Below are 23,640 nucleotides of genomic sequence, written 5' to 3'. Positions count from 1 at the left end.
GTACAAGTTTCTTTGAATTTGAAAAATTGAAATGTTTTATTTGTCTAGAAGTCTCATCACAGACGGAGATTTCTGAAATTCAGCAGGACTGGAAGCCTTCATTTCTCAGCAACGAAGAATTCACCCAGCTGATGTTGGAGGTGAACATGCATATATATCTTTCCTAATTTTGTCTAGGAGTCATGGAAATGCCCATGTATCTAGAATAAAATGTCATCTGCAGTTCCAAAAGCAGAGGTTTCAGATACTGCTGGTTTTGACCGTCAAGCAGACCTGTCACTGGGACAAGGGATTAGAGTCCCCACATACTGCTTTTCACTCTCGATGATGCCATTGCACTGTACAGCCGCAGCCTGCAAAGCTGCACAGGGAGTCCCAAGAAATGCAATCTAGGGGAGAGGTTCAAATCACAGGTTACATTTTATTTTTACAAACAGAGGTGAAGAAAAGGGCATGTGACAGTTTTTCTCCTGTTCTTGGAAGGCATTATTATTACCTAATATTTATGCAAAACTGGCACCTAAAATGCAAGTGTCACGTCCCTCTAGTGCTAGGTGCTGTACCAGCAGATAAAACCTGACAGCTCCTCCTGGTTTGATACAGTTAATACTTCCACTGTAATGATTTTCAAGGCCCTTATCAAACACTTTCTATTCTAACAGGGAGCAGGGTTATTTTGCAATGATAGTTTTAAAATTACCTTTAAATTATACCATAGGAGCTTTTAATGCTAGCTGGGATTTGAAGGGAGGTGACTCAATGGCATTTATGTAGGTTCGAGCTGAAATGCAAATGAGCTGCTAAAATGTATCTTCCTCTGTAGAGTAACAGCTAGAACGTTCTTTAGCAAGGATCTTCTCCCCTACTAAACACGTGGAGGTTGCATGGCCTTGCAGCTTCCTTTGAGAACAAGCTTAGCCTCCTCCTGCAAATGATGTGAACTTGGGGCATGATCCAGGCTCTGGCAGCAGGCAGGGAGGGATGCAGGGGACCAGCTTGACCCAGCAAGGAGGGGCAAGAATCCGGGGCACGTTGCTGGCCCCCAGAGGCTCGCAGTCCCTCGGCCATTGCAGTTTGGTGTGATGAGTCTCCCCTGGTGCAGTGGTACGAGATACTTTGCTCCCATTGCACTGACAACCGCCCATTCCCATCTCAGTGCACAGGAACATAACTCCTCCAGTCTGCACTGAAATATTTCCCTCAGATAGCAATAAATTGGCAGTTGTCTTGACTGGCTGGGTATTTGTTGATTCTACTTGTATGCCATACAATTTTAGATTAAAACAATTGCTTTTAGTTTCCCAGCTTATAAATCACCTTCTTGCTACTGTGATTTTCCATGCCCTTCAAGGTAACACTGGGTATTGGGATGTCCTGTTGAGCAAGCTGTTCATCATTCTCTGCTTTTTTGCCTTTCTACTAATCTTATTTTATTAACATTTGGACAAGACTGCGTGAAGTTTTTCCCATCCTGTTATTAAAAGATGGGAAGGGTTTTTTCAAGCACTGATTCAAAAGAATCAGAGCATAATTGACTGGCATAATACATCAGCTTTCCTGAAAATGGTCTTTTCTTACCCTGTTGGAAGGGCTGTCATTAAATTACAAAAGAGTAGGCATTAGGCTCTGTTTGTCCATCTAGGACTGCTGCAGTAGTGAAATCTGTGAGGAGGGATATGCCCGCTTAATGTTGGAAGGACCTGTTGAGAGTGAATAAAAATTGAATTATGTATGCGTACATTAACTTGATTTTGCCACAAAATTCTGATGTGAGTCACTTTGTATAATTTGCATTGGATATGAAATAAAGACTTGATTTTAAAAAAAAATCCAACAACCTTCACCATAGTAACATGCACAATCCAGCTGTCTTGTAAAACCACTGCTCTCTTCTATGGGTTAACAGCTATCATGGTTTTTTAGAAAACAGCTTGAAAGTACTACACTAAAGAAAAACATACTCTCTGCACTTAGATTAACAAAATCAAACTAACTATAGCTGCTGGAGGGTTTTCAGAGATGCTTAACGCATGCTTTTCTACTGGGTTATAAGTTATTGACCTGCTTTTGAAAGGATTGTAGCACCAGCAGATTGCCATTGACTTAAATAGTTGTGGGTGCTCTGCATTCTCTGGAAAAAGGAACATATGTTTGTGTCTTTATTCAAGGCTTTGTGTTTTGGAGGTTTTTTTTTGAACAACAATTAGCATTTTCCAGTGCTCTCAGAATTCTTTCCCTTATTGAAGTCAGCGGGGAGCTGGGGGGGAAGGATGTGCTGCAGCTCACAGGATCAACTGCTAGTCTGGCTTGGAGGCACGCCTGGGTTTGCAGTGAGGTTTTGCAATGCCGTGACACCCTGATCAGTTTGTTTGCAGTACACCTGTCTCCGGAACAGGTATCGCCTCCAGAGTATAGTCAAACTCTGCTCTGATTCAGTCGTACTTGCAGTGCCTGTACTGCTCAAATACTGCAGGCAACAGTGACTCCAGATCACCAGTGAACTGACAGGAGGGACCCGGACCTGCTTCACTTGAAGGTGTTGGGAGCTTCACCAGTGGCTCCTTAATTACAACAGGAAGGTTTTCATATAGTCTCTGAGCACCTACTGTTGAGTCTGAATTTGGGGGGGATTTCTGCTCAGAGTAGGTTGCTTTAGATCTGGGAATCTACCTAGATTTGAGCTTGAACAACATTTAGCTCAAAACTTTGCAGCTCAGACTAAAGAGGAAACTAATTTTGAAGGTGAAATAGCTCCTGTGCAGAGGATGGGGATAACGCTGACATTCCCCTTCAGTCCTAGGAGTGAAGGGGCTTACCACAAGGTGGGACCAAAGTGAGGAAGAAACTCTTCAGAAGGGTGAATTTCTCTTGGAATGAGTAATCTAATACCATGACCTTTAAAATAAATCACTCAATTAAAACTCAGACTAAGGATTATTTGATCATTTGCATTGCTTTTACTTACATGAAAGCCCAGTAATATACAACGTTACATTAATACAAACTGAGATTTATGGGTTTTGCAGAGAAGTACCATTTTGAGATAGGACCGCATCCTTTCATCGTCCTTTGATATTTACACAGAGCTCAAATGTTCATTTTAATAACTTCCAAGGGATCCAGTCTTAGTCATTTTGCATTATTAAAATGTGTGATTAATTTAAAAACTGACACATGAAATGTTCCTGTGAGCCCTTTGTTGCTTCACTAGTAGGTTTTACTAGACTACAAAGAGCGTTGTAAAAGTTAAATCAGACTGTAAAATCAGAGAATTACTCTTCTGCAACTTGAGATAACATTCCTACAACTCAGTAACGATATGGTGCTGAAGTCAAACTGTTTTGATCAACGTGCGATGAGACGTCCTGTTTACACCACTCGTTCCTATTAAAGCACTCTCCACTTCTCTGTTTTCCTTAGGCATTAGATGGCTTCATTATAGCAGTAACCACAGGTGGAAGCATCATCTATGTGTCTGACAGCATCACACCTCTTCTAGGGCATTTACCGGTGAGTAATTCTGGCATTGGCTTTTCTACTACACGTTGCAGGATCAGGCCCAGCATTTTTAGAAACAGATGTAAAAAAGTGTGTGGGAGGGTGGGAGGCGTTTTCCTGAAAATGCAGTGAGGGGTTCTGTCCCTCCATTACGCCGGGAGCTGCTGTTGATCAGCTCTGTTCTCTCTTCATCTGATTCATAGCCTTCAGGTTTTTGTTGCTATGAGGCACTTCAGCATGAATGGGAAAAGCTCTGTGGGAATACTCTGGCTAGGGGAGTGACAGGGTGGCCTGGCTGATCTTTTCCATCTCTGATTTCTAAGCTAGCAGAGAACAGCACCAGTGCCACTGGCAGCCTGGCAAGGAACATGTTAAGGGCCTTATTCTGCTCCCAGGGAGGTAAAGGACAACATCCCCATCAAATTCAGAGTTAGCTGGGGGCTGCTGCCGAGATGTCTCTGCAGCTCAGCTGTGCTTTCCCCAAGGGGAGCGCGCCCCGCTCCCCGGAAGCACTTGCGGAGCTGATGCTCGGCACTCGGGTCCAGCACACGGGGCTTGTTCTTTTACTGCCAGGTCGTGCTGTGGGAGACACTCCTCTATGCGCTGGCTTGGACTGGAGGAGCAGGGGAGAGGGACTGCTCTGAACCCTGCTCCTGTTGCTAAGGCTGCTTGAGGAGAAATGGCACAATAATTAAGGATTAATCGTCACACTCATTTTTAGTAGCTTGGTCTCAAATAAATACATGCCCAGGAGAAAAAAATAGCTGCCAAATCATTATTGTACCACACCCCCCCGCCATGTTCTTAGGAAAATTACAATTCTTTTTCTCTCATTTACTTTTTCACCAAATACGTGTTATATTTTCCACCTAAACAAATGTATTTCACACACACTACCTTGCTGTAATATGAACAAAGATTATTTTCTTCTGAGACGAAAGGAACCTGATGAAAGGCTCCTCATAAATGCAAGAATATTGCTATGCAACAACAGATCGAACTGAACCTACCTATTTGAGTTTTCTTTAATCCTCAGCAGTTGAGAAAACCAGTAGTTGACTATTTTCTGACATTTGCCTTCACTTCAAAGGCAGAGAGAGCCCTGTCCTGCATGCAGGTAGTTAGATCTGCATGCAGGTAGATGGATCTTCATACACTTGCTGATTTCCATTGAATTTCCTTGTCTTTTATGGTTTGAGGGTTTCTTTGCTATCCCTTCCAAACACTAATTCTTAGTAGAGACAGTAGATATGCTGCGGGAAAGTATTGCTCTTCAGGAAGTCACATTTCAGACCCTGTGCCTAAAACCTTAAGCGCTGGATGAACGTGGATAGATTCAGGTTCCTAATTCCTGAGCTGGACCATCAGAGACTAAATTGGTTTTCTTTCCAGAAACCATGTCTTGTGTAATAATCTTGCACAGTATCCAGCCCAAAATGAGGACAAAGATGGGCATTATTTTTTATTCGCACAGAAGCAGCACGTAGCAGCCAAAGCCAGGGACCAACCTGCCGGGGCTGGAGGTGGAGCAGGAGTTCCCACAGACCTTCCTGGAGCTTGGAGCTAACGGGGTGCTAATGGTTAACAATTGCCCCACCAGCCCACACGTGTGGAGTGACTGGGTGCAGCCCAGAGACTGCAACTGAGCAAGCAATAAAGGCTTCTGCCTGCCTGAGGTTGGCAAATAGCTACAGCCATGGGCAGGGGCCCAGCTGAGTGTGGAGTTAGATGCACATTGGGCATTTTAGTCCCATGCTGCCCTTTTCATATGTCTCTTTAAGTTTTAAAACTGATCAGAGTGCTATCTGGAAAATCTATGTGGCTTATTTTGTTTACCTCCAGGATCTATTTGTAAGCTAAATTCAGTCACTGTTTGAGGGACAAAATACCAATTCTTTCTCCTCTGTGACTGCAGGGAAAAAAATACCCTGCAAATCTTCTAATTTGAGCACTGAAAGGAAAGCAAAACTGCGCAGAACATGGAGCAGAGCTATCAAGAAATCTGATGTATTTTCTTTCATTAAAACCATGACAGACTCTGGTGCTGAGAATAAATATATCCAATTCTCTTTAATACAGCTTCCCTAAGTGCCATGGAGCATTTCCAAACACAAACTTCCTTCTAAACAGTTTGTTATTACAACATCTGGAGGCTACTCCTAGGGTTGGTTGTTGTAAAGAGAAGTTTAGCTCCCATGGTAAGATTGATTATAGTTGAAGGGAACTCCTGGAAATCTGGTCACAACTCGTAGCATTTACCAGTCAGATGGTACGCTGTGGCCCCAAGACTATGCAGCTTCTGTAGGAGAGTCCTCCCTGTCCCCACCTGGCTCCATTGCTGAGTGAAACAGTTAAACACAGGCAGCAGAGTGACAATTTCCAACCTACAGGAGGAGATGCAGCTTTCTCAAGGACGTTGCCTGTCCACGGACTCAGGCAGAAGATGCTGTACCTGCTCACAGGCTGAGAGAGTGGTGACCATCCCACCCAGCTTTAGTCCTACAGCTGAGGGGTCCACGCTTGACGCCTGCCCACGCAAAGCTCCTTGAGGGTTGGGGGGGAGGTGGCTGTGCAAAGGCAGGAGGTCCCTGGCAGGGCTGAGCTTCTCCTGAGGGGGCTTTTTCTCCCCGCGGGCTCCCCAGAGAAGCTAAGGCAACTGCTCTGATGTGTTGGGCACATAAGTTAAATGTCAGGGTGGAAAAATCCAGGACATAGAACCTTATAGTGTACAAAAGTTTTGCACGCTGTGTTGCTGTTAACAGGGTAGCAATGGGAGTAAGTGCAGGATATACAAGTTGATATAGGGGCCAAATCCCAGCATATGAGATCAGAGCTATCTTGATTTTTTGGGCTGATGGGAAAGAAGCCTATCTTGTTTGTAGTCTTCCAACTTCACATTCTTGTAGTGACCATGTTGCTCAGTTCCCCTTCTATTTTTCCCTGCAGCAGGAATAATTCATCATATTTCCTCCTTGCCCCTCCAAAAAGCAAAGAAACGGTGAAAGAGCTCCATTTTGGAGTACAGGCGTTTTCTTGAAACTGCACAGATGTTTAAGCTATACATCATGGACTGGCATCCATGTATGCAAAGTTGTTGTTTCTTTGTTTGCCATAGCTATCAGGGATAAATACTCAGAAGTTTTTGTTAGTGGGACGCACAGATTCCAAGGTGCAGAGTAGATTCCAAGCTTAGCAGCATAAATATGCATTAACGTGGTTCATCTAACCACTCGACTCACAGTCACTGTAATTTATCTTTTATCCATGTTGCCTGTCTCATTCAGCAATGCTTTGTAGCTGTGTCTGCCAGCAGGGCAGAACAGCCTGCTGCAGAATAATTAGAATAATTAGACAAAGCTGCAAACCATTCCCCTCCAACTGATACATTTTTGTATGTGGTGATCAAATTTTGCCCCTCTCTCTGGTCACTTTTTTGCCATGGCACCAGATGTCTGCTCTTTGGGTCTGGTGCAGAATTAGCTCTGAATAGCCTGCCTGATATTTCCTACAGCTCCAGAGAGACTGGGGAATATTTGCTTCCTTCCCTCTATTTGACCTGTCAATATATTCTTGATTGACGTATTGATTCAAGAATGTTGTTGGAGTCTTGATACGTACGAGATCCAGAAATTCTGTTCTGTGTGCTGCTTTACAGGTGTGCCTACCCCTGCAGGAGGCAAGAGTTGTGAAACACAGTAAGAAGTAGATATCATTTTTTTCAAACTCATTAAAAAAAAAATGGTATTTCCTAACAGCAAAGATGCAAACCAAACATTAAATTCTGGATATTGTACATGATGGAGGCAAAAAATACAAATGCCAGGACTTGCAAATCAATTAATAGCTGGTGCTCAGGGCAAGAGGTTGCTCTGAGGGGTGTGTGTAACAAAAGTCTCTTACAACTCCTACCGTAGGTGTAGTCACAGGCCTCTTCAGCTATCACCTTAAACAGAAACAACATCAGTAGGATGCCCATTAATAAGGTACTCACTAAAGTCACAAAAATAATTTTCAAGTATTCTTCACAAAAGGAATATTTAGTTAATGAGCACATGTAATGAATACTTATAACTGAATAATCTAAAGTGATATATTACCGCATCAAGATAAGTGTATAAAGCATAGCACTCTGATTTTCAAAGCATACTCGATGCATTTCACTACTCTAAACAGGAATTCCACGCAGAACAGCAGGCATGGGTAGAAAGCAGAGGGAAACCAAAGCACAATGTTACGTAAATACATAAATAAATGATGATGATTAATAACTTGCCAGTCTCATACAGGGCTAACACATTTTCAACACGACTGTACAGTCTCCTGGCAGCTGCTCTGACGACACACGAAGCTGTGTCAGTGTGCCAGCTCAGCCTGAGGTAGTCTCAAGTGGGATGGATGTAAGTCAATGCCATTAGAGGGCCGTTTTATCTCAGGACTTTCTCTCAGATACGCTTTTCTAGTGTTAGGTGAGTCACCATGTTGAACACAATGAGACCTTCCTCTTGGCAACCCTGTGACAGACTTTGTCTTCTCCAGTCTGGGTCAGTCGTGGCCTTTCGCACAAATCCATCTCCTCTCTCCATTCCCACATCCCAGTACCTAGATTTGAGATGAATTTCAGGTTCACGCCAGCTGACCACGGGCCTGGAGACACCCAGGCATTCAGCCCGTGGCTGGCCAGAGCTCTTGTGCTGGTAGCACTGTGAAGTCCCCCTCCCCGGGGACTAACTACTGCTGCTGTAAAGCAGTGTCCAGACTGGGGAGTCCCCTTGTCCCTGCTCCCACCTGCCAGGACGCAGGAAGTGGGGAGCGATGGCTGCCACCCCCAGGGCTCTTCCAGGAGCTGAGGGGATCCCCCCCGGGAGGCACTGACCCCAGGACTGACCCAGCTCTCAGGGCCGGTGGCACAGGGCAACTCCCAGCCCCACTGCTCCCGCTAGTCAGGATTTGCTGGAGAGAGCGTAAGCAACAATGATCCGCAAAGGGCCTGGGCATGGAGCTGGCGAGCAGCACGGGGAGCCAGGCACCCATTTTTCAGTTCACTCCCAGGTTTTATCATGTAACTGTGTGGACATACCCAATGCACCTGATGGTCTCTGAGAAACGTTAGAGCAGCGTCTCCGAGAAGCTTTAGAGGAACATCTCTGAGAAACTTTAGAGGAGCATCACTGAGTGCTGAGAATTAAGCTGAGAACTGGCCCACGGAAAAGCAGCTGCTGAGTGCACCCAGCAGTCTCCCCCCTGTTTCAAGCTTTGTCAGGAGTCCCTGGAAATCAGTGGGAAAACTGTCAGTTGCCACAGACTTCACATCCACATTGCTGTGTGTCTTTGCAAGCATTGGTCGTTGTGATATTTCTGTTTTTCTCAAAGGTTCTTTTTATTTACAGTGTGATGTCTTGGATCAGAATTTGTTAAATTTCCTCCCAGAACAAGAACATTCAGAAATTTATAAGATGTTATCTTCTTGCATGCTTATGACAGATTCTGCCTCATCAGATTACCTAAAAAGTAAGTTTTATTTTATCTTTCCCAGTAAATGAAAAAGCACGGGCAGGATAAAAATTTTCCCCCAGAAAGAGTTTTTAATGGGATGTGCAATATAAAATTTAGGTTCATAGCCTTTTAAAAAAATTTTGCCACCTGGAATGACCCTTTGGTTCTATTTTTAAATGAAACTCATTGCCTTTATTTTACTAGGCTAAGACTACTTGCAGTTATGTTAATTATTAACTATCGTATCTTTTGAGACAGCTAAGGAAAAGAGGTTAGCAGATAGAAACTGAGAGTTCACTTGAGACAAATCACATCTTAATTGATATTTCAGCCTGTTCAAGTAAGATCCTGTTCAGAGATATGCTAATGTCACATACCTTTGGTTTGCATTATAGTTGAAAAGTATCTGTAAAATCACTGTAATTCTTTTTCAAATTGAATTTTTTTCTTAAAAACGCTTTTATTTGCCTCACCCTTATTCACTCTAGAAGGTAAGAGGTAGGAAACCAGAAAACACATGTTAATGTAAGATGTAGACCTGCTTTATCTACTGTATGTACAAAACCTGCAGCTGATAGCTAGTATGCCAAAGTTAATTTACTAGATATTTTGAGGTAATTAGGCATAGTTTTCCAATGCCAGATGTGACACAGCTATGAGTCATGAAAGCCTAAATAAAAAAAAAGCTATAAATGAAGGATCTGATTCCCTCCTTGGCTACACCGATGCTATGGCAGTGTAACTCCTGTGATGAAGGTGATGTAAGAGAAGGGCGAGTTAGTCTCGAAGGCTGTCCCTGAGCTGCAGGCAGATCTGTGCGCAGCGCTGAGCAACCTTCATCCCGGCAAGGCGATGACTTGCAGAGGCTCTGATCCTACGAGGTAAAGCACATCGGTGTGTAGGACTCTGAGCGGTAACAAGCTGCTCTCGTGCTGCCAGTTGCAAGATTGGGGTTGGAAGACACTGCTGGTTGTGTTTAGCTTAAATAGTAGATTTATTTCTTCTTCTTCTTCTTTTAACAATCCAGCTGACAATGAACTAGAGTTTTATTGTCATCTTCTGAGAGGAAGTTTGAACCCAAAGGAATTTCCAACGTATGAATACATAAAATTTGTCGGAAATTTTCGGTCTTACAGCAATGGTAAGCTTTAATTGTTGTATAAATGTTACTTTAGCAGCGTAAAATAAAATACAAGTATTGCTCTACTGAATGAGGCAGGCTTTTAACTCAGAGGACTGTTTTTAACATTATGGGGTAAATTTTGCTTCACATGGATCTCGCTGCTGATCTGCAACAGCTGGATAAATACCTATGAAGAGTGAAACTCTGTTAGTTGCTTCTGTTACTGCCCTTCACTTCTTAACAATGATCCTGGACTCTGGGTAAGTTTGCAAATAACGACAGATTCAGAGAAGGGTTTGTTTGTGCTTACTAATACTGTGTGCTAAATCTCTACCTATTAGCTAAATAATAACCTTGCTACCTTATCTGCTGGCTTACACTAAACATAAATTCTGTGCCTGAACTAGTAATCTGCCAAACCTGCCTTCTCACCCTTCTCTGCGCAATTTTGGGGAAAGGCAGCAGTGCCACGTAATTGAGTGCCTGCACCCACCACCCCTCACTGCAGTGAAACGTGCCCTGCCACTGGCATCACAGTGGCTTCCCTCTCTCCAGCTGTCATTTTACATTCCTCTCCAGCACTGCAGAACCCAATACTCTCCAAAAAAAAAAAAAAAAAAAAAAAAAAAAAAAAGGAAAGAAATACAAGAAATACAGTCAGCATAGTCACTAATGCACCACAGTCAATCTAGGGAAACCATCTTTCAAGGGATGAAGGGATGAAGAGCAGATTTCCACCTCACCCGCTCCCCACAGGCATGGCCATTAGTGTCAGAAATGAAATACTCTTTTATTACTTTCCCTTCTCCTGCCTGCCCAAGTTTGCTTTAGTTACTTGCCTGATTGAACTCCAGAGTGGCATTTCCAAAGTTGCTGGTATTGTTCCAAATAGGTCATCCTCAGCAAAAAAATTCCCCACTGTGCTTTCCAAAAACTGCACGCCACACTGCGAAAAAAAAATGTCCCTGTCCCCGTTTAACTTTCTGCTCTTGCTCCACATGACTAGAATAGAAACCAACATGCAGGATGGAGATATGTATTTCTTGTTTGGTGCCATCTGATTTGAAGCTTTATTTGTGTAAAAAATGTAACTGCCTGTATGCTTTCTAGTTTGAATGAAGCGAAGTGCGGCTGCCTGACAGGCGCACACACCAAGCTGTTCTGTTTTCTAGAGCAGAAACCGGATTTCAGGTGCTGACTCATACAGATACATTTCTACCAGGGGAATTTCTGATCCATTTTCTTCAAGGATTTTCAGCCTTTTATTTTGGCTTGACCTTAATATTGCCCTCTTACCCGTTAGGATTTCATATCCCAGCATTCGTACCAGTGGCTATTTCTCAGAAGAAAGATAAAACTTGCATTACAGATATCTTCCCTAGCTTAATGCATATAAACTAAATGGGAACATATTGATTTCAGAAGACATCAAATCATTTTCCAAAGACCCCAGCTTATAGCTTTCAAATAGGACATGTGCTTTCTGCTTCAGTTTTTTTTTTTTTTTTTTTTCCTTTGTGCCTAAATCTTCCACTTTGTTTTGTCTCTTCCACTTTCTTCTCATCTCTGCTGCAGTCTGACCCTCCAGTCAGTAGGAAGGGGACAGCCCTTGCCCCTGCTCTGTGAGATGGTGCCTCCTGGCCCCCTTCCCCTCTCCCCATGGCAGAACAGCAGCTTGCCCATCATGACTTTAGTTTCCCCAGTTCAGTGCAGAGCCTGTTGGAAATATATGCTTCACCAGCACTGCTCCCCCTCGGCCAGGGGTCACCCCATGGGCCACTCTGCCCCCCGGCCACCACCAGCCTGGCTCCTAATCCAGCCACAAAGCCACCTCCCAGCGAAGGTAGAAGCAAGTGCACTGGACTTGCAATGTAGCAGCAGCAAACTCAGTTTACTTGCGAGCTGATAACCTTGGGCCAAGGGCAGAGCAAGGAGCCGGAGGCGGGTGCAGACCTCTAAAGCGGCTGTCGTTAGCTCCACCGGGCTTCTTGCATCAGCTAGCTGCCCTCTGAGCAAGGCATGGGGGTACATCAGCACAAGCAAGCACCGTTTGAACACAGCCACCCTCTGGGCAGCTTTCCAGCCCCGGGGCTGGGGGCGAGCAGCTGTGCTTTGGCACAGGGACTTGGGTCACAGACACCTTTGAGCATCTGATGGGCACAGCAGTGGGCTGGGTTTCTGCCTCTGCTTGGCCCCCCACACCCCAAGGCACCCCATTATTGGGCACCGTGCCCCCAGCCCACACATCCCAGGGCTGTCACCTGCTGGACCTGCCAGTAATTGCTCTCTTCTTCCTCCCATTAAATAAACACTCATTCTCCAACCAGCCCCCCTCCAGGTGTGAGGCCAAGCGGACAAGAAAGACAGTGGTGGGGGAGAGACTTACCACTCACAGAGCAGTGCTTGTCCTATGTGGGTAGGATCAGCTGGCCCCAAACCCTGCTTTTTGGAGGTGTTTGTGGAGGAAGAAGGCTAAGTTAAAGATAAGAAAAGAGCTGGGGGAGAAAGACAGAAATTGCAAATTAAGCTTAATTAACAGGAGACGTTCCTTATGAATGTATTCAAGAATGCTTTTCCCTGTAGCTTTTCACAGCAGTGGAAGTGTGAGCATGTTTTTACACATGGGAGACTGATACAGGATGTTCTTCTCTAAATACAAATCTCTGCCGTTCCTTTTTAGCTACCCGAAGCCAAATCCAACCTTTGTTTCCAACGGTTTGCTGAGCATACTTTGAGCCCGCCCTGCCTGCACGTTCTTGCCACAGGGACACCAGAGACTCTGTGGCCAGGAATGCTTTTTTAACCCTGGGCAGGCTGTATCCCATCAGGATACTCAACTATTGCATTCTCACTAATGTAGGGTTGGGGCAGTGACAGTACTAATGAATCTTTCACCTTTCCTTCTCAACCTTTGCTAATGTTTTGGAGAACTGGTAGGTCCTTTTTTGCTCTCTTTAACAGAAATGTCACTAGCTTTATTCTACTTCCACATAAGCTTTTATGTAGCCTCCCTTGAATTACCATCTTCTTAGGCTCATTTTGTTATTGTTCATTGCTCATATAATGGTGGTGCTTGGGGAAAGAGGGTCATGTGTGCTGGGGTCCACGTCACCTTGCGCCCCTCTCTCCTCCCTTGTACATTCTCCGTTAATCACATCGTGACTTATGGCTGAGAACTTCATATAGGGATGGGATTGAATGGATTAATCTGAAGGACTGAGGCTTAGAAAGCCAGTTAGGGGCTTAGCTGCTCTCCCTAACTTTAATGGGAGCTTTGGGGCTTTAAAGGCCATTGTACTGAGATGCCAAAGAGAATTTTTTTCTGATGAAGTAGAACAAATACCTGGTATCTACCAAAGTGACTTGTCACCAGGATTGCTGTTACAGAGCCAGATCACGCACAACCTACAGCGAACCCATGCTACTCCCCCAGAGAAGTCATCACTGGCATCTTCCATCATCCCAGAATGGGCACGGAGATGCATGTGCATCCCCCAAAAAATTGCCCAGGACAGTTCACATAGCTCATGGCACGTGTTCAGTCTTTCGGAAGATCACTGTCCCGAGAGCTCCTGTGCTCAGCTATAGCTGGAGGCTAAAGGAGCTGCACAGCCCAGTGCCAGGGTTAGCAGGAGGGTCCACGCTTGGGCTGGTCTCAGAGATAGTGTGCAGGAACCTGTACTCTGTGACCCCCGCTGCAAGGACATTTCTGCAGCTGTGTCAACACTGGAGATGTGACACGAGCCGCCTGCACATGAGCGAACCCCCCCTGCCTCGAATTAGCTGTGCCCAAGCGAAAGCAGCCGACCAGCAGAACAGCGATGCGAGCTCTGCGGAGTGACTGCATGAGTCACTGGCTGTGCTAAATCAAATACAAGAGATCTGATTTTCCATTTGGGAGGATTATATAATCATCATTAATTAAGCTTCAGTGAGAAAAGCAGGACTGTAACCTGACGTGAAGTCTCAGTAGTCCCTCAAGAGGAGGGAAGGTGGCCCATGGGCCACTCAGAAGAGGAAGGTGAAGTTCCCTCTTTGCTTCTATGAGAAATGACTACTTGCTCTCAGAGCATAAGATTTGTTGTTTGGTTTGTTGTTTTTTTTTTTTTTAAATTTGCAAAAAGGAACTCTTTCAAATATTTTTATACATCTCAGGTTCTGGTCCTCTAGTCCAGATTTTAACAAGAGATATGAATATATGCAAACATCTGAGGGAGCTGAGTGCCATCGCTGTACGTGTTGAACAGTAGTACCTGATAAGGGGCAGTCATGTCAGCATCACTAATGAATAATGCAGTGCATCCCATCCAGTTTTGCCTGAAGGCTGATGGGGAATTCAAGTAATAAAGATAACCCTCCAAAAAATCCAAATAAATGCTTAACTCCCAGTATAAAATGTCAAGTTAAATGAGAATAAATTATTTTACAAAGCTGCTTAATAGCTCACTCTGATAAGAAAAGATAAGGCAGGCTGGATTTACCCCTCCTGTGAAAATTGTTTGTACGTTTGTAAACAGAAAAAGATCTCTCATAATTATATAACCAAATATTGGCTTTGGTATTTTATTTCTGAGGTGACATACCTCCTTAAAAACTCCTGAAAGGTACAAAGCCAAAGTCCTGTCTTTCAAAGTGTTCACCAATATAATAAAGGACCAGCAGCATCTTTTTAAGGGGCAGATCCATCTTTTCATCCAAAATGCCTGAAGTTTTCATCTTGAAGAAGGAGATAACTGTTACGTGAAAAGATTTCCTGATCAAGTAATCTAATTAAATATTATAGTGGAATTTTAAATTGTGCATTTTTGTTCCAAATTGCATGGAAACTCAGGAAGTATCTGGTTACCGGATGCTAATAATAGCAGATACTCTACTGTTAGCTGATATATCTCTCAGAGATAAGAATAACCATTAAGAAAATTATTGCATTGAGGAGAAAAAAAAAAATCTTTTCACTTCCAGAACAATTAATTCAATCTGAATTCCTTTTTCAAAGAAATAAACAGATTTATACAGAAGATGCATTGATCTTGAGTCTCCACAAGTATATGCAGAAACATCTGATAACAAGAATAACTCAAACTGAAATGAATGTTTTGATCAGAACCAACAGCCACATATTATTATCTGATATTAACAATATCAAAGAAGCTGCAGCTAGCAATGTGCAGCACTTATGCTGGGTTCTCTATGGGCATTGAGAAAAAAGGCACCATTCCTGTCCTAAAAAATTTACTTGGGGTTCATATCAACACAGGATGGCAAGGAGAGAAACAGGAAGAGGAAAGAGGAGAGAGTAGATCAAAGTAGAAAAGTGATATATGGACACCATCACTGTTACCCATTCAAAGCTACTGAGTGCATCTGGCTTGGCACTAGCACTTTAGATTTCTTCATTATATATATATTAATTGCTGAGTATTCCATTTATCTGTGGTCTGAATTTATTTATATGAAACAATCTTGATTTTATTTTGTCTGGCTTGTATTTTTTTAAATCACTGTTCAGTTTGTTTGACAGTCACTAAGACTGGTTCTTTAAACGTTAACATCTACTGACAAAATAGGAAGGCGGGATTTCTTCTTTCAAATGGCATAAATGAGAGGTTTGCTGTTACAGGAAAAATATGTTTTATACATCCTAAGTTAAAATATGATGACCGAGCAACTGACTGCTGTGCTATTATTAACTGAATAATGTGGCATCTGGGGTTTTTTAAACACGTTTTCATTCATTTCATGTGGCATGATTTGTATCCCTAAGGATAAAAATCTTTTTTAACTCTGGTAGTTAAGGGCTTGGTTCCCTATATATGTATTCCTTATTTTTTAACATCCAGTCCTTAGTGTCCTAAAACCAAACAAAACCAAACAACAACAAAACGCCTGTATATAGGCAAATCAGTTTCTTTCTATCTTCTTATATAATATTTGGAGATAATTTAATACTTCTACAGAAGAATTTTTTGGTAGCTCCAGGAGCAGCAGGTCTGATAGGTAACTGCAAAAACTATTAAAATTCATGCTAAGGAGCATCATCTAAGTGATACATATGAGACAACTGTTTCACCTTTCTAATTAAGTATTCAGCATTGTCACATGACCTTCTAATTCCCTACTCAAGATATTTTGTCTAGATCATTTAATTGTGAAACACACGTGCCCTCATTTATCTGAGCCCACCTGTTTATAGCCAGAGTAACATTTCTATCAGTCGCCTTCTGACAAAAGCACTCCAAGACCTGTATTTGACTTATAAATGTTAATATCATCATAGCCTCAGACTTCAACCTATATTTACAATTCCACCATTTTTCTGTGGTGCTTTCAGAAAGTTTGCTAATGAACTTTGCTACTTCAAGATGTTGTGTGTTTCTTTTAAAGAGACTTGGAGAATTATAAAGTATGATTTTTTAGAAGGCATGCTTAAAAGATTATAACAGGGTGGGGGTTTTTTTAATTCATGTAATGATCTCTTTTTTTAACTACACTTTAAAATTTATCAACAAAAAAAAAAAAAGTTGAAATTTGCTGACCAGCTGCAAGAGCAGAGCAAAAGAGGCTGTGCAGATAGAGCTGGAGAAAGAACAGATACCAACAAAATAATACAGGTGGCAAAGTAATTCAGAAACAAATGTGGGGTTTTTTTTATTTTGGTTATTGTAATTGTTATTTTCAGATGGACATGTACATTGCTGGCTACCTGCCTGCATCGTCGAGGCTTTTAATGCTCTGGACTTTGTCGAAGGCAGCTGAGTATGGAGACAGCACAGTAGCTGTTCGAAGGCAGGATGACTTTCAGTCAGGCCAGCTCTGTTTCATCCCCTTTGGCTTATTCATTCACTGACATTTCAGTTCAACATTCCTAAATGCTGTGATGAAATCCCAAATTTATTATATAGATGTTGTATGTGGTAATTATTACCCTTTTAGTATTGCATTTACCTCTTGCAAATATAAACCTATTTTGTAAATGTCATGTTCAGGGATGTATTCTTCTCTCTTCTGGGAATACGTCTCAGGCTCATGGCTGTTCACCTCAAACAGCTGACGTTAAAACGCCAGCCCCTCTCTTTGGTACGACTCGGTCTCCAGGTTTCCTTGGGTCCCCACTTTCTTCTGGAAATGGTGTAATTTGCAAGCCGTGAGTCTCTAACTAGGTTAAGTTATCATACCTGCACTTCAGAGACTGAATGTGCTTATCTTGTTTTCATATCTTAGAGCCCAGACTGCAAACATTTGCTACTGAACTTGGATATTACAGAGGAAAACAGCCCCATTGGCTTCAAATGTGACAACATATTATGTAGTAAGCTTGGAAGTAACTTTTTACAATGCCCTTAATGTGGGTTTATAGCAATCCCATTCATTTTTATAGAGGACTGACCAGAGAAATCAACAGACTTGCACAAAATAATCATATTAGAGATGAACCAACAACTCTTTACTCAGGCTTCTCCTGTTTCCTGTAGCTCCTAACTCTTTCTTTTTTTTCCACCTCTTTTATTAATAATCCCATAGAAGCCCTCATATATACACATAACCCCAGGAGCAGAATGGGAATATATATTCCCAGAAAGTCCCTAGAGCAAAAGTGCTTTGCTGGTGAAAGGAGAAGAATTTTGGCTGTGTTTTTTATCTCAATATCCAGTCAGCCATGCCCTCCAGACTCAACTGCAAGAGAGGGCTGTAATCTCTGAGGATGTTCACATCTATGCTGCCTTCTCAGATGAGGAATCTTTCTTCCCCTTTTTGACGCAATATATATTGTGCACACAGTGACCTAAACCAGTTAATCACAGGTGTGAATTCTCGTCAGAGTACTTACTTTTCTGTCTCATACCCTGTCATCCTTGTTATCAGCTATGTGTCATTATTACAAGGCTTTTAATAGGTTGAACTGGGTTCCAAAAGTACATGTGATAAATTGAGACTTCTTCCATGTCTACAATTTATGCTAGTGACCTAAATCCCAGTGCAGAATCACTCCAGAATTGCTAGTTCTCTCCTCCTCAGATAGATAAAAAACTCTTTATTTTCACAGGAATGGACAAACTTTAGAAAACTTAATTAAATTGGATATAAGGGCCTAATAGTAAGGAAAGACAGTTTCATATTGGCATTAATCCCTATTAGCATTAGATTAACTCATATGGGTGAGCTCTGGCTGCTAGGTGGGAGATAGTTGGCTGGGCCGGGCAAGAGTCCGTGGGTCCAGCCCAGTCCCCAGTGCAGCTTAGTACACAGTTTTCTTTCACTGCTGTGGGAGCAGGATCACCATCTCTAAACATCTTGAATCTGGATGTGATGTGGTCTTAGCTTAAGGCAACACGTTCTTTTGGCAATGCATCTCTGTGGCAGAAGGTGCTAGTGGGGCTCTCAAAGCAACACAAGAGCCATGCAATCATGAAAGACACAGAAAAAAAACATACACAAAATCTGTAGCCACATCGCATCCAGTTTTTCCTTCTGCCCAGTGTTTCAGGAGACATCAGGCCATCTCCAGACTCACCAGAATGCCCAGCTCTGGAAGCCAGTGCCATGCACAGGGTCCTCTGTGGTCTTCTTCAAAACAAGAACTTAGGCATGCTGGGGACATTTCTCCTTAGATGCAGAAGGGGAAGGTGCACTTCAGCAGCCGAGAATCACAAGCAGTCGCTTGCTAGCTCAATGAAGCCTTGCTGGCTGTGGGCCCCAGTGTTTTGCCGCTGATGGCTTAACGAAGTCTCTTCAGCTACCTCCCTTCACAACGTTTCTTTTCACTGTCTCATGGAAGTTAGGGAGCTAGGCATGCTCAGTGAGTGGTGAAAAAGGGCAATTGGATGCATGGGGTTTCTCTCCAGAAAGCTGATTTATGCTCTGTAATAAGGTTTGGCCTTATTTTTATCAGGATTAACCTATAAGATTCATACTTGAAGTTAAGCTCTGATGTCTTTCTGCCTAACATGACTGACTTGGATTTAAATATATGCATATCAGCTTTAAAAGCTTTTAGAGCACTGTTCTGAATAAAATTAGTATTAGCACGCTTCAAGTGTGCAAAATATTCAGGGAGAGCAAATCTCATATGAAGCATGACTCCGGGTCCCGTTTTTTTCCCTACCTAGTGCCTAACTCCACTTGCAATGGCTTTGACGAGGCTGTCCCAAGGGCTTACAGAACATCCCCGGGAAAGCAGATCTGCTTCGTTGCGACTGTTCGTTTGGCAACACCTCAGTTTTTAAAGGTAAGTGCAGACCCTGGGCCCCATTCATTTCAGAACTTCTCAAAACACTTTTAGACAGGGTGACACACAAAGTTCTTAGTTTTGTTAATTGAATGGATTACAGATATCACATTTCATGCGTAAAAATCCAGTGAAGAGGATTATCGGTGGGAGCCAGGATCTGCGGAAATGGTGTCACTTCTGCCTCCTTTGTATGGGAAATGGAAACCCTCCTTGCATTAGGAATTGCAAAGTCACTTTGAAATTGGGTTCTTCATTACCACTTTCTGTCCCTGCGATGGGGCGGTGTATGGATGGCCTCCAACGCTTTCATTTGTGCCCCTCAGTGTTTTCGGATGACTGCTGTTAGTTTCCCTCCGCCCAAATGCTGGTCGTAAGATAGCTGTTTGTGGAAATAAGGATAGACCACCCAACTTGTGCCTGGCACTGTGGTTCCCTAATTAACAAATGTGAGCTACTGCATCAGGTGTCCCATCCTCAGAGGTTAAGAGGTTTTATAATCTAATAGAGACTGAGCTGGTATAAAATCACTGCTCCCTTGGCCTGACTCCATTACTGCTCTAGGACTTGCAGGGCAGTCAACAGATTCATGGCCCTGGCAGGCAGTAAAGTCCCTTCTGGGTAAGTGAGGACACTTCCCATAAATCTTAACTACAGTAATCATATTAGCAGTCGGGGCTGGAGTTAAGGTTCTCTGGGAACCCTGAAAGCAAATTCCCTTGTCTTTGGGTAGCTAACATCTCAAAATAAACAGGGAAATGAAATAGGCTGCACATGGCAATGAACTGCCCAGTTCTAGAGAGGAAGCAGCTGCTGAACAACCCAGAGAAGGTGTTAGCTGCCACAGAATCCTGGGCACTGATCTCTTCAGTTCACCTGGTGACTCTCTTAACTTCCTCATGCGAAATGAAGGCAAAAAATACTTACTTGTCTGGCTAAGGCAGGCAGAATCAGCATTTTGGTTGCACACTGCAATGTTTGCATGCTGCACCTTAAATTTTAGGGTATTTTCTCACTCTCAGCATGGATATTGGCATAAACTGGAGAGGGAGAGAGGAATTTAAGGTATGCATGAAGCCTTTTGTGTCTGTACAGCCAGCAACTTCTATCAACTTTGTGAGCATTGATATGTATCAAACAAATGCTTGATGGCAGCACACCTCAGCTTGTCCTCTGGTCACGAGAGGGTTTAAAACATTGGTGGTCTGAAAGACTCCTCTCCCCAAGAGGGACATCAGAGAGAGAAATGGCAATGGAGATGGTGGGAGGTATCGCTGAGCCCACAGCACGGGGGGAGTGGCACCAGGGAGCAGGGGGACTGCAGCATTGGGGGCCAGTGGGCAGACTGTCCTCAGTTATGATGGAGATTCTCCTGCAGGAGAGACATGGGGGACATAGTAGCCCTGGGTGCCACCAAATGCTGAGCGCTGATGTTGGCAAGTCTCAGGCCAGGGGTCTCCAGGCTGACTCGAGGTGGCTCATGGAGCTGGAATTGCCCCTGCAAACTGCCAGTGGGAGAGGAGAGGTCGGCAGAGGGGAGCTGTGAGCAGGCTGCCAGCCATGGGGTAGGCAGCCAGCCCCAGCCCACGCACGAGTGCACCACAGTGCCATCCTTCCTCCCCTTCCCATCTCCACCCAACAACTAATCACCGCCGACTGCCTCCTGGTTCTTGTCCCTCTGGGGCAAGGATGTCCTGCCTCACAGACAGCCCTGTGCCCTGACTCCTGCAACTAATTTGTTATCATCCTCAGGAGCGCTGAGGGCTACTGTGAGTCGTAAGGGCCAGCTTCTTCACTGTGGGAGTGAAGCGCTATGCAAAGCTGATGCTTTTCACCTGCTTGAGGGGCCCCATGCAGGCTGCCTGCCTCAAAAGGCGTTTACTTCTCCGCAGCTATTGAGTGGGAAGGAGCGTGGCCCTCCTTCTCAAAGATGGCTTGGAGGGCAGGCAGACAAAAGGGCCGGGCAAGGGTGGTGGGTATCTTTAGTAACACAAAAAGAGTGAGGAAAGACATGGCAAACCCAGGTGGGACCAAGCACGGGCTGGATTCTGGGAAGGATCTTTGCTCCTCGGGGCCATGGGCAGCACAGCCATCACACCCCAGGCACTGCCTCAAAGCCATAAATTCTCTGGCACCCCAAGGAACATTCTCTGTTCTTAAGTCCGTGTGCATCACAAGTCCTTCTCCTCGACTCCTGCAAAAATGTTGGCATTGGTAAATACAATAGTTTGCTCTCTGGAATTGCCAGAAAATGAGTGAATCCTCTGTTTTCTCCTCTTATGCACTGTGTATTTATACCTAACAAAAGCTAGATGATGCAGAAGGGTGAAGCTGCAACTCTCAGTAAGTCAGTTTTCTTTGTCATACAGGAGATGTGCATCGTGGAAGAACCTCTAGAGGAATTCACATCAAGACACAGTCTGGAGTGGAAATTTTTATTCCTGGATCACAGGTTGGTGACAAGAAAAGCACTCCTGGTTGTGTTTAGTGTTTGTCTACTGTTATTTTCATAAGTGCAGTTCTCTCAAATAGTGTTATGTTTCACATCTAAATCACATGAACAAGGGGGCAACCACTGAAATTCCTGCACAAGACGATATTTACTATTTTACCATGCGTTTATTTTTATCAGTCTTTTAAAACAAAACTACTCTGTTTCTCAGACCGAATTTGTGGTTTGCTCGTTCTTGTTTCCTTTAACAATATCAATGGACCAAAGCCTTTTACACGGCAAAATCATCTAATTATTATACAGCTGCTTAAATCATTCTTTCCAAATCCAGCTATTGATTGTGTGTGTGCAATTCCCACCAAGTTATGGAGGGAAAGTCTGTGCTGGCCTGAGGCAACCGTGCTGGCAAAGGTACAAAGCAACTGCCTCAGCATGCCACGGAGGAGCTCTGCAGGCACCCAGAGGGAAGTGGCACAGATGATCTCCCCTCCTACCCCCCCTACTCCCAGCAGACAATGGCTGTTTACCACCGCACCACACATCTTCCCCTGTGCAGGGACTGTGGGAGCCACAGCAGAGCCCCTGACCGAGGAACAGCCGGGGAATGGCTCCCTTACAGCAGATTCTTGTGTGAACGGCCCTGGGAAGCTGAGTTCCTTTCCACAGCCACGTTTTCCCTGGAAAGATGGGGTTGTCACGTCCTTGTCCTGGCGGGCCAGTGCCCACCGGCACTGCTGTGCCCAGCCAGGCATCCCGGGCACAAGGCGGGGGAAAATCATGATCTGGGCCCCTGAGGGGGACGGCTGTACACCAGTGAACGAGAGCAGATCGGGGCTTTTTGCATATCCATGTCAACATGCAGAACTGCTGTTTCTTTCATGGTTTGTGAATTCATTCGTATTGTGCCTAACCGCAGAGCACCGCCAATTATAGGATACTTGCCTTTTGAAGTGCTGGGTACTTCTGGCTACGACTATTACCATATAGATGACCTAGAGCTGCTAGCAAGGTGCCATGAACACTGTAAGTATCACATAGCCCAGGTTCCTGTGGAGTCACTGGGACACCTCTTTTCAGTGAAATGTAGTTTCAGTTAAAATTGGTTTAAACGTGGAAGGGGAGGTTTGACCCTTGCCTCATGCCTGTATGTCTTAGCAGAGTTGTAGCAGACTGGGGTCACCGCACTTAATCAGCGTCTGGGCCAGATTTATCAAGCTCTGAAAAATATGGTTTTACCCTCCATATCCCCAAAAGTAGTCAACAGCACTCACTGAATGGATAAATATGCCAGATTAGACTCCTGCTCTGTTACTAAAGAATATGCAGGAATAGTTTAAACAATCTCATAGAAGATCCTATTTTGTAAAATTCTTGCATATTATTTACCATAACGTTGTTCACCATGTATTTGGGATTACCTGTGATTATTTACATATAGTCTATTAAGTTTTAATTGGAAAACTCTTTCACTAAGTAAAGAAAATGAGGCAATGCTATTGAAATATTTGCTTACAGAAGTGGCTGGAAAATCTCAGTTTACCACCTGTAGATGGCCTGAGAATATCCCATCAACATTCGTTTTTATATGTTGACATTAAAATATAGAAAGGCTAAATATGTGCATGTTTGGGAATGCCTTGAAATCACCAGGGGGAAAAGCAGATAGAATTTTGTCAGTGAATCTTTAAAACTTTTAATGCACCCCAGTTTACTGCACTTTGAATTCTTGTCAGTCTGGGAACTTTCTTTCCGTTTCAAATGATTTTTGTCTTTGCACAATGTTATCTCCTATACTTACTTCATTCTGAATCCATCTGCACACAATGTTGATCTTTTCAAGCATTTTTA

At 43.6% G+C, this 23,640-nt stretch overlaps 1 protein-coding gene across 8 annotated transcripts in view; it reads left to right on the top strand.

The window, feature by feature from the left end:
* NPAS2 (neuronal PAS domain protein 2) overlaps nt 1-23,640 on the top strand; it is a 109,214-nt gene that overhangs the window by 63,764 nt on the left and 21,810 nt on the right. For all 8 annotated transcript variants that reach the window (XM_042806151.1, XM_042806150.1, XM_042806153.1 and 5 more), the window contains 7 exons: nt 49-140; nt 3,421-3,510; nt 8,886-9,006; nt 10,019-10,132; nt 19,222-19,340; nt 21,710-21,792; nt 22,709-22,815. In XM_042806151.1, the coding sequence (XP_042662085.1) occupies nt 49-140; nt 3,421-3,510; nt 8,886-9,006; nt 10,019-10,132; nt 19,222-19,340; nt 21,710-21,792; nt 22,709-22,815 (726 nt within the window). The remainder of the gene's footprint in view (nt 1-48; nt 141-3,420; nt 3,511-8,885; nt 9,007-10,018; nt 10,133-19,221; nt 19,341-21,709; nt 21,793-22,708; nt 22,816-23,640) is intronic.

The sequence above is a fragment of the Tyto alba genome, unplaced genomic scaffold (assembly GCF_018691265.1).
Source record: "Tyto alba isolate M040663 unplaced genomic scaffold, T.alba_DEE_v4.0 Super-Scaffold_45, whole genome shotgun sequence".
NCBI lineage: Eukaryota > Metazoa > Chordata > Aves > Strigiformes > Tytonidae > Tyto > Tyto alba.
This window is presented reverse-complemented; position numbering and strand designations above follow the sequence as displayed.